Below are 12185 nucleotides of genomic sequence, written 5' to 3' on the forward strand. Positions count from 1 at the left end.
CACACACTTGCTATAAGTCAGGAGAGGCTTTTAATATTGTCTATGTGTGTCTGTTTATTTTATGGAAAAAGGATAAGAGAAGCAAGTATAATAGAAAGATAAAATAAGTTAAACATACATAAAATCTAATCACAGTAAGATTGGAAACATTCAAATAATTGCAAGTCTATCAGAAACATTATAAAATAAATTACCTCAAGTTTTTTGTCTATGAATTTAATATTACTTTTGTTCTAATCCAAAATTTTAATTATGAAAAATTAAGACCAACTTTAAAAAGCTTCAATATTCACGTTTATTATTTATTAAAAAATTAAGGTATCAGTGTATATGGTGTACTGTGATCTTGGTTTTGCACATTTATTCATGTGTTTACATTATTTCAACTTTAATAAACATACCATATGTGTGTCTTTACAATACCTGATAAAGATTTAGCTATCTGGCACTTATACATGTATTATTGGTTCATTCAGATGCTCTGCACATCAAAAGGATGTTAAAAATGATTGGCCTGAAATTACTCCAAGATGAAGATTTATAGAAGCAGTTCTGCCCCAGCAATTGCCACATTATTTATTTGTGCCCCTTTAAATTTCCCCCCTTAATTGAATGTAAAGGTTAAAAAAAAAAGACAAACCAAAAAAATATCTGAAAGTAAAATTCTGTTACTTTTTAGTCCAATAAATAATTTTAGCTACGCTTAATGTAGCTTTTTTAAGGCCTTCATACAATTGAGAAAAATTAAAGTCCAACATGTTAAAACCCTGTTCTTTTATAAAATAAAAAATAGAATTTTACAGGTTTGCAGTTAAAAGTTACTCTTCAAAACTTATCATGCATGTAGTAGCTGCAACCCAAATGAAAGTCCTTGGTGCTGGCAGTCAGGGCACAGCCCATTGCCAGCAATGTGAGGCAGTAAGAACACACCATGATGTCAGAGGTCTAGATTTACATGTATTAAGCCACACGCCAGCAAAGTCTCTGATAAATACACATCATTTTAATAATATCTGACAGCAGATGAAAACATGCATTAGACTAAAAATGCCACAAATTTGTTTTTATGTCCATCCACTATAAAATTTTCTTTTTTAAAATTTAAAGTCTTGGTTCTCAGTTTAGAATACACAATAATCAGGAGGATACATGATGGGGAGCCAGTTTTCAGTAAAAGATGCACAATGGGTCCATCCAAGTAACTTCATCAGCTATAACAAAACACAGTGATTTATTATTAAAGAACAGATTTTCAAGTTTAATGTTTAAGGCAAATTCTGCATTAAAAATTTAGTAATAATGTGGCAGTATGTAGAACTCTCCTTCCATCCAACCTAGCATCAACCCACCCACCGTCCTTTCTATGAACCAAAGTTCCTTACTACCAATTATAAACTTTCCTACCAGCTAACCTACCCTAGTAATTATTATCATCCGAACCAACCTCCCTTCTTTCCCTCTTTCCTACTAACCTTTGCTTTCCTTACCAATTAACTTATTTGCTCCCTTCCTACCAATCTAGTTTCCTTTCATTCATTTCTGAGTGCCCACTAGAAGTCAAATTAGGCATTGGGAAAACAACACTGAACAAACTGACTTCCCATTTTTAGAAACTTATGTTCAATTCAGGAAAACCAAATAATAAAACAGCAAGTTAATACATGAATAAATAAGTAAATATATATACATATAAAATCAGGTATACAGTAAAAATAAAACTATATAATACAGAGTGACTGGGAAGTTACATGGTCAAGAAAGAGATCTCTTAGGAGGTAACATTTAAGTTCAAGCCTGAATGTACTGTGTCAATCTGAGGAAAAGCTTTCTGCACAGCTCGAATAGTTCGGTCCCCTGTGGACAGGGTATAGCCAAGGATTTTACCCAAGCAGAAAGGAGGCTAGTGTGGCAGAAGCAGAGTGAACAGGGGAAGTGTGATCTGAGATATGGCTAGAAAGGAAGGCAGGAGACAGATTACATGAGGCCTTATAGGCTACAGTGAGGAGTTTGGATTTTATTGTAAATGTAATGGAGATTCACCAGTAGGTGTCAAAGCCAATGTTTCTGGTTGCTAGTTGAAAAACAGATAGGGAAGCAGAGTGGAGGGGAGACAAGTTACAAAACACCCCTGAAATCAATGTCTGGGTGGATCACTGGCTTCACAAATGTACAAGTTTGCAGAGTACAGCCTACATGATGAGACTGGACTTATTAACAATTAATTCCAGAAAGAGTTCTCTTAACCTATTCAGAGATCTGAAGGAATTTAAAATGTCATACAATTTTAACTGGTAAAGGTATGCAAAAAAGGGTCTAAGAGTAAAGATAACATATAGTTTAATAAAAAATTTCCATAGGAACCTACTGGTTAGTTTTACACCCAAAGAATACCTTAAATATAAAGAGCAGACCCTTGACCGCATAACCAACATTCCCCAACCTCCCTTTAGGCATAAACCAATTATGCATCACAAAGACAAGGTGAATAATAAGTAATATCTGTGGAATTCAGTAAGTTTTTATACTTGACAATTAACTTCTGCAAAAAGGACAACCACAGAATTTCACTCAATATAGTACAATATGTGATAAAATAACATCATGGCTGCCCTGGCTGGTGTGGTTGTTGGTTGGTGTGTTATCCCATACACTGAAAGGTCATGGGTTGGAATCCCAGTCAGGACACACCCAGATTGTGGGTTTGACTGTGGTCAAGGATATACAAGAGGCACCGATCAATATTGCTCTCTCACATTGCTGTTTTTTTCTCTCCCCTACCCTTGCTCTCTCTCTCAAATCAGTAAAAACATATACTCAGGTGAGGATACAAAAATGTAATAAGCCCTGGCCTGTGTTTTTCAGTGATTAGAGCACTGGCCCACCAAAGGGTTATAGGTTCAATCCCCAGCCCATTCGAGCACGAGCAAGAGGCAACCAATCAATGTGTCTCTCTCATCTCGATGTTTCTCTGTTCCTTCCTTTCTTTCTCTGGCTCCCCCCACCCTTCTACTCTCTCTAAAAATCAATAGGAAAAATATCATTGAGTGTGGATTAATAAAAATAATAATAATAACATAATGGCCTATCTCAAATGAAGAAAATCAAATATAAAACTCTAAAAATTCAACCATTTTAGAATTAAGCCAATATGTATTTAAAGAAATTATTTCCTTCATAAAGGAAAACTTTGTCTTCTACCTGTACAAAATTCATAATGCATTGTGTGTATATTAAAAACACCTGAAGCAAAATACAAGTTTTCTGGACAGGAGTAAAAAATCTAAATGGCTTTTGACTGCCTCTTTATGTTTTTATTTTATTGTTCAAATTACACTGATTAAATATTATTCATGATAAAGTCAGTACTGTTATATCACTACCATGAGGCTTTTTAGGTATCTTGTCACTATGCAGTATTGAAGTGACCCTTATGGTGACAACTGAAATATCACTTACTTGAATACAATTTTTCCAGTTTTCTTTTGTTGGTTTTTCTTCCACAAGTTTAGTTGCAAATTTAAGGCCTCTCCCATACATTTTATTTACTAATGCATGCTTGTATGCAAATGTCAAAACCTGTAATGTAAAATTAGATAAAGCTTATCTATGAAATATTTAGTATCTTAAGGCATATAGCTTTAATGAAAAATTAAGGCTTTTACAGAAGTATAGCTTTTAAAATGAACATGTTCTATATCATGTAAATTTCAAAAAAAAATTTTTTAAAAGAACAATGTCGCCCTGGCTGGTTTGGCTCAGTGGATAGAGCGCCAGCCTGTGAACTGGGTCCCAGGTTCAAATCCGTCAAGGACACATGTCTGGGTTGTGGGCTCGATCCCCAGTGGGGGCATGCAGGAGGCAGCCAATTAGTGATTCTCATCATTGCTGTTTCTATCTCTCCCTTTCCCTTCCTCTTTGAAATCAATAAAAATATATTTTAAAAAATAATAATAAAAATAAAAGAACAATGTCTTCAAAAAAGGAGGGTATCCCACAGAACAGGTAATTTATCTTAAGGAAGAAATTTTTTATAATAAATTCACTAGCTGTTGAAATCCATACCAAAATACCTCTTCATGAAAAAGAAAGCAGGGCTAACCTAAATGATTGCAAAAATGCAAATTATGACAGAAGTACAAAAGTATAGTTATTATAAACGATCAAAATTATAAAAGATAAAAAAAATGTATTAATTATATAAACTTTCCACTACATACTTTTATACAATTTTTGTACCTCTAACTATCATATCTGTCAAATATACTTGTAACCATTTATTTACTTTTTTGGTCTCTACTTTTAGAATGTAAGAACATTCTCAAATAAAGAAATCCTGTCACATTTATTTGTATTCTAGAGCCAAGTAAAATGTAAAATAATTGTTTAACTCTGAATGTAAATAGGCAGGTAATATAATGTACGGCCCCTAATATAGTAGTATTATAGAAGAAATATAATTATTTATAACAATTTTATTATGATGTTCATCAACTTTCTGTTGGACCCATATCTTATTTGTCTTTTTCCAGCAGAAATCTTTTTTCAGTGTTTGGCATAAAGTAGATATGTGACAGGTCCTCCTGTGTACTTAATACTCATTCATAAAAACCTATGGTAGGTAGTGTCATTCACTATCCTCACTCAAAAGATAAGAAACTGAGACATCAGAATAAGATCACACCGATAAAAGTAGAAGAAGCAGGATTCAAACTCCAGGGGTCTGATTTCAGATCCAAATTCTTTTTTTTTTTTAAATATATTTTTATTGATTTTAGAGAGGAAAGGAGAGGGAAAGAGAGATAGAGACATCAATGATGAGAGAGAATCACTGATTGGCTGCCTTTTGCATGCCCCCACTGGGGATGGAGCCTGCAACCTGGGCATGTGCCCTGACCAGGAATCAAACCGCAACCTCTTGGTTCATAGGTTGACGCTCAACCACTGAGCTACACTGGCCGGGCTCAAATCCAAATTCTTAACCTCTGGTGCAGTTTTCTGAATATAACTGAGTTCCTCCTACATATGCACTACTGTGCAGTGGGGGGAAACCTGAAGCATACAGGAAGAAGTTTCCACCTACTTCCAACGGTCTTTCCAACTATGAATTACCATAGTTCATTTTGAAAATAAACATCTGTCTACTAAAACAAAACAATTTTTGTGCTAAGCAAGGAGAATTCCACTGATTTCATTTTATTATTTTATCTCCAGGGGAAAAAAAGGTTGACAAAAAATTGTAGTTATATGTCTACTATAAGAGTTATAGTAGAGAGCTAAAAGGACTTAAACACATTTTTATAACCAAAACCCAAACATTTGTCAATGTTATTTTTACTAAACTGGTCAAAAATTTGATCAGCTATAAATCAAGATGATAATTATTTAGAAGTTTAAGAGTTTTGAGAAAAATATCTAAATTAACCAGGATACCATCCCACTCCCCAATCCCTGACAAATTAGCACATAAATACAGGGTGTCCCAAAAAATGTATACATAACAGCTGATAGCTCAACTTTGAAAATGAAATGTATTTTAACTAAATACTGCCTTTATAATTATACAAAGTGTGTGTATACATTTTTGGGACACCATGAAGACACTTTCTAGAAGATATTTTTAATTTTAGCTTCATACATAACTAGCTAGATTAATCAAACGAATACTACATACATTCTCAAACTGTTTTCAAATTATCGTTGAATAGCCACTTTGCAGACAGATAAAATAACGGTAAAAATTGTTTTAAAACAGATATGACAAATAGGTAGTGCTAAACACGTCTTCTTCAGAGCCAAGCTTACATTCACTACATTTATTCTCTTCTTCTTCTTCTGGCCAGTAACTGGGAAATAGTAAACACTAGGCAATGGGGCACAAGATAAATCTGTGATGTAACCAAAAACTGCACAAAAAAGAAGCAGAAAGGTTACCTTATTGTCAAAAAGATCAGTCCATTTTGTAGTTTCCCAAAAAGTTTCCGTCAGAGAATCCAAAGTACTTTCTCCTTCTTCTTCTCTTCCTTCTGCATCACTTGAAACAGCTCCATCTTGATCCTGTGCTTGAAGAAGATGGTCAGCCAGGGCACATCCTTTTCTACACAGGGCATCTACGAGGGTGGATTTTTGTTTGTCCATGTCACTGCACACCAAATCAAAATACATTTCACAGATAAGTAAAATTTCTTTAAAAGTACAGCCTTATCTGAATCAAACCCATGCATTTTTTTTTGCTTAATATTTACAATGCAGAGATGTTATTAAGTAGCTATGTATATACATTTGTATTGTACATCAAATAAAACTTCTAATAAACATCCAATGAGCCACTATTTTTACACAGGTTAAATGGGTTAGAACAGATGGACTTGGTTGAAAAAGAATGCCATCAGAAAACAAATAAAGCCGAAACCAGTTTGACTCAGTGGATGGAGCGTTGGCCTGCGGACTGAAAGGTCCCAGGTTCGATTCCGGTCAAGGGCATGTGCCTGGGTTGCAGGCATATCCCCAGTGGGAGATGTGCGGGAGGCAGCTGATTGATGTTTCTCTCTCATCGATGTTTCTAACTATCTCTCTCCCTTCCTCTCTGTAAAAAATCAATAAAATATATTTAAAAAAAAAAGAAAACAAATAAAATGCTTACTCTGTGCCAGGAACTCTTTTACCATTTTATACTCAAAACCATTCTATAAGTAAGATAATATTAATTACCTCCATTTTGCAAAGGGAAAAACTGAAGCACAAAGAGATTAAGCATTTGTTCAAGGTCCTACAATTAGGAAGTGGCAGATCCAGCATTCTAAGCTACTTAGTCTTTTTCTGGAATCTCTACTCTTTTTTTTTTTTTTTAATATATTTTATTGATTTTTTACAGAGAGGAAGGGAGTGAGATAGAGAGTTAGAAACATCGATGAGAGAGAAACGTCGATCAGCTGCCTCCTGCACATCTCCCACTGGGCACATGCCCGGGCACATGCCCCTGACCGGAATCGAACCCGGGACCCCCCAGTCCACAAGCCGATGCTCTATCCACTGAGCCAAACCGGCTTCGGCTGGAATCCCTACTCTTAATCACTAAGGTAAACTGCCTTGCTCCAGGGCAGGTATCTTTATCTTCTTCTGATGTAACAAATCTCTACCAGGACTGCATCTAATGGTAAAGAAAGCAAACTGCTTTTCTTCTGCTTCATCTTAAAATGATTAAAGAAAATTATTACAAAGTATCTAAGGAGGGAGTATCTAAATCTTGACAACTCTAAATTAGTTATAAGGATATAACAAATACCAAGAAGGAAAAATATTCTCAATAATATCAATCCCTATTTTTAAAAAGGTAACTAAGAAATGAGATGCAAGAAAGATTATTTACTGGTTAGGTACTTTTTTATAGTAGCTGCATCAGGCCTGGGGTCAGTCTTCATAGCAATATAAATTGCTAGGGCCGTTTGATCTATATGAGAAATAACAGCATCTGCAGCTTCAACAATTTCATTAAGTCTTTTCATTCGTTCCTGGAGAGGAAAAAAAGGTAAAAGGAAGGGAAAAGAAAGCATGTTATCAATGAGTATATTGAAGCATTTTCATGTCTGTTGTCTCAACTCCAGTGTGAGGGGACTATATAGTCCACTTGCCTACCAAGATCTTTGTAACTGTCAGCATCTCTTCAAAAGCTGAGCTTAGACAAGAAAATACCTAATTTACACTCCCCATTGGCCTTAAGTGGTGAGAGTAAGCAAAAGATAAATTTCATAAAAATGTAAAGTGTTTTCTACAAAGGCAACTCCTTTTCTGGGTATCTTAAGAAAATATTTTAGAGATTGGCTATTTATCTCAGTCCCATGCCACCTGCCACATAAAAACAGAAGTAAAAAAAGCACTAGCTGATGAAACAAGTCTACGATTATTCATGGTGTTCTTAGCAATCTGCTTCCTCTGTTCAAGTCTTTTAGGTCTCCTTTCAACACTTTCTAGTTCACTCTAAACCCTTGATAATTTTTAAATGATTATGGCTAGCTTATTCCTACTACCATGATTACTAATGAGAGCTGGCCATGTTAATAAAGTATGAAATTATAGCTATTTCTTAAAAGCAAGAACTGTAAACAAACTTAATGCAAAGTAAGGGGTGCTTCTTTTGCTGAAGATGATAGAATGTGCACAGGCTAGGACCACTGCCTTCTGTTCCTTGCCCTGTAAGTTAACGCCAGAAAAGCAATCCTTAGAGTATCTTAACTACTATTACTACTCCCAGTGATCAAAGAGCAAGAATCCTAAACTTATAGTAATGGTCAGGTTCTTTACTTAGCTTAAATGAAAACAGCTTAATGGAACAGTCAACTTGAGGAAACACATTTTTAGCAAGAATAAAAGACAAATATAAGTTTGTCTTTTAATTCAAAACACAAACCTTATTTAATATTACAAACAAAATAAGATACTCATATTAAAAATGAACAGGCTCAACCTTTTCAGCATCCAACTGATGAAGTCGTGCAACATATAGAGGAAGATAATTAGGGTATGTTTCTTTCAATTCATTATAAATATCACTAGAATCCAGCCTATATACAAAAGAAAGAAAAATCATTATTTCATTTATTTTAGAAAGAAAATTTCCATATTTCCTATTTTTTAACATTGTTTTAAAGTTCCAGTCAATAATATAAGGCTTCAATTTGAAATATAAGTATACCTAATGACAAGGATTATCATTATTTGCAGGTGGTATAAATATGCTTACCTAAAAAAATCAATGAAATAAAAAAATGAAAATCATTTCAATTAAGAGTTCAATAGGATGGAAGATAAAAATAAGCATCGACAGCTTTCCCAAATAGAGGAAAAAGCCCGACCAGTGTGGCTCAATGGTTGAGCATCGACCTGTGAACCAGGGGGTTGCAGTTCTATTCCCATCAGGGCGCATGCCTGGGTTGTGGGCTCGGTCCCCAGTTAGGGGCATGTGGTAGGCAGCTGGTCAATGATTCTCTCTCATTGTTGATGTTTCTGTCTCTCTCTCCCTCTCCCTTCCTCTCTGAAATCAATAAAACTATATTTTTAAAAAATATTAATGACAAATGACAACAACGTTTTATTTTTTTTTTAAAAAAAGGGAGGGGGAAAAACATTCACAAATAGCAAGAAAAAATAAAGATTTAGAAATGTCCGGGATCAAAAGAAAAATGTAACTCTTTCTGAAAAATCTAAAGTCTTGATTGAATAAAGAGACATTCCATGTTCCCAGATGGGGAAAATGAATAAAACTAGGCCAGTTCTTCCTGATTACATGGAGTGGGAAGCAGTAGCCTGTAGTCTTCTCGGTTTGACTTGCCTGAAATGGAACCACTGCATCCTGAGCTGGGGTGAGGTGACTGGAGCCTCAAACCCAAGGCAGAAAAGTAGCAGCTGAGCAGAAAAAAAGAGCCCGTACTTCTGACCACATTTGCCTGAAAATTAGCCTCAACAATAGGCAGCTGGGCTATATGAGAAATTCCAAAATCCTGCTCCTCCCAGAAAATTCCTGTGACCTAGAGCTGAGGAGAACCAGCCTGGCATAAAATGTCTGCATCACTATCATGCCAGAAGTCAATCTCACTTCTGAGTGATTTACATCACATTTTCAACTGTTTATAACATCCTACAATCAGCCAGAGGCTAACCTAAAGACTTTGATTTCTGACAGATACAACCTAGTTTTAAATGGAAAGATACTTTTGAATATGGACTGACATTATAATGGGAATCATTTTCATAATCTGATGTCTGTTCTCTGTAAGACCCCATGACTGCAGGGATACACACATAATCAGCTATGAGGACTCCAACAGAAAATCAGTAGTAAAAGAAATACAGTGGGGCCTTGACTTACAAGTTTAATTCGTTCTGAGACCGAGCTCATTAAGGAGCTCGTTAAGGAGCTCGTTAACTCAAATCACTCTGTCAACTCAATGCAAAAAATCGGCTGAGAGACAGTTGGTATCTCAAAAAACTCGTTAGGACACTCGTAAGTCAAGGCACCACTGTACTGCATATCACAAATGGAAAAAGCAATCAATTTTACTACATAGAATACATTCTTATGTAAAATGTAAGCTAAAAGTCAAATGATAAGCTGGGGAAAAATTCTGTGACAAGTACAATAGAGCATTAATATATCTATGTTAAAAGAAAAATCTGATGTGCCAATAGAAAAATAGGCAAAGAATATGGTTCAACTGACAGAAGTTATACAACGAATGAATAACATTTAAAAAGCTCAAATTTTTTTTTAAAATTATATTTTATTGATTTTTTACAGAGAGGAAGGGAGAGAGATAGAGAGTTAGAAACATCGATGAGAGAGGAACATCGATCAGCTGCCTCCTGCACATCTCCCACTGGGGACGTGCCCGCAACCCAGGTACATGCCCTTGACCGGAATCGAACCTGGGACCCTTCAGTCCGCAGGCCGATGCTCTATCCACTGAGCCAAACTGGTTTCGGCTAAAAAGCTCAAATTTAATAGCTACTAAAAAAATGCACGATCGGGGCCAGGGAGTGACCGTGGGAGGGTTCCAGAGCATGTCCAGCCCATCTCGCTCAGTCCCAATCGGCTGGACCCCAGCAGCAAGCTAACCTACTGGTCGGAGCATCTGCCCCCTGGTGGTCAGTGCATGTCATAGAGAGTGTTTGAGTGGCCTTAGCATATCATTAGCATATTACCCTTCGATTGGTTGAACAGACGACCAAACACTTAGCATATTAGGCTTTTATTAAGATATATTAGTTGATCAAAGATCTAAATATAAGATCTGAAACAATCCTATATAATAAAAGGCTAATATACAAATTGTACCCTCGGGAGTTTGATCGCTTGCTATGACGTGTACCAGGGGGTGGTGCAGAACATGGTGGATGACCAGCAGTGGCAACGGAGCACTGAGGGAGCGAGGGAAGGAGGAGGTGGGGAGGTGGGGAACCTGATCAGCCCTGATCACTGGCCAGGCCTGGGGACCCTACCCGTGCATGAATTTCATGTACTGGGCCTCTAGCAAATTACATAGAAGAAAAAATAAGTACTACTTATGGACCTTGGTCTTAAAGAACATTTTATGAATTTGAACCCAAAGGCAAGGAAATGCGAAAATAAATAAATGGGGCTATATCAAACTAAAAAGTTTCTGCACAGCAAAAAAAAAAAAAAAAAAAAAAAAGACAACAATGCAAAAAGGCAATCAACTGAATGGAAGACATCTCCAACATGGGCTTAATATCCAAAATATATAAAAAACTTACACAACACCAAACAAACAATCCAATTATAAAATGGACAGAGGCCCTGTAGTGACACCTCTCCTGAGGAAACATACAAATGACCAACCAACATTTGAAAAGATGTTCAACTTCATTAGCTTTTAGGGAAAAGCAAATCAAAACTACAATGAGATACCACCTTATTCATCTTAGAATAGCTATCATCTACAAGATGGAATAACAACAGGTGTTGGAGAGGCTGTGGAGAAAAAGGAACCCTCATTCACTGGTGGTGGGAATGTAAACTGGTGCAATCACTAAGGAAAACAGTACGGTGATTTCCTCAAAAAATTAAGAATAGAATTATCATATGACCCAGAAATGCCTCTCTGGGTATCTACTGGAAAATTTTGAAAACATTTATTTGCAAAGATATATGAACTCCTATGTTCGTTGTAGCATTACTCACAGTGGATAAGACACGGAGACAAAGTGCCCTCAAAAGAGGGTTGGATAAAGATGTAGTACATATATACAATGGAATACTACTCAGCTATTAGAACAGTTGAAATACTGCCATTTGTGACAACATGAATGGACCTTGAGAATATTGTACTAAGCGAAATAAGTCAGTCAGAAAAAACTAAGAACCATATGATTTCACTCATATGTGGAATATAAAACTGAAATTCACAGACAGAAACAACAGTATCATGGTTATCAGAGGGAATGGGGTGGAGGAATGGTAAAGGCTAAAGGGGCCAAGTATATGGTGATGGAAAATGATATGACTTTGAGTGGGGCACACAATATAATATGCAGATCATATATTATAGAAATGCACACACTTGAAACCTATATAATCCTATCAACCAATGTTATCCCAAAGAATTTAATGTAAAAAATCTGAATAGACATTTTTCCAAAGAAGACATATAGTTGGCCAATAGGTACATGAG

At 35.9% G+C, this 12185-nt stretch overlaps 1 protein-coding gene across 2 annotated transcripts in view; it reads right to left on the minus strand.

The window, feature by feature from the left end:
* Nucleotides 1-981: 981 nt before the first annotated feature.
* Nucleotides 982-12185, minus strand: part of TPP2 (tripeptidyl peptidase 2) — a gene marked incomplete at its 5' end in the record, with an annotated part of 81328 nt that continues 70124 nt past the window's right edge. For both annotated transcript variants that reach the window (XM_081082491.1, XM_081082490.1), the window contains 5 exons: nucleotides 982-1211; nucleotides 3457-3576; nucleotides 5932-6139; nucleotides 7378-7508; nucleotides 8462-8558. In XM_081082491.1, the coding sequence (XP_080938617.1) occupies nucleotides 1122-1211; nucleotides 3457-3576; nucleotides 5932-6139; nucleotides 7378-7508; nucleotides 8462-8558 (646 nt within the window). In that variant the 3' untranslated portion in view covers nucleotides 982-1121. The remainder of the gene's footprint in view (nucleotides 1212-3456; nucleotides 3577-5931; nucleotides 6140-7377; nucleotides 7509-8461; nucleotides 8559-12185) is intronic.

Source organism: Myotis nattereri, assembly GCF_964212035.1.
Source record: "Myotis nattereri genome assembly, chromosome: 2".
NCBI lineage: Eukaryota > Metazoa > Chordata > Mammalia > Chiroptera > Vespertilionidae > Myotis > Myotis nattereri.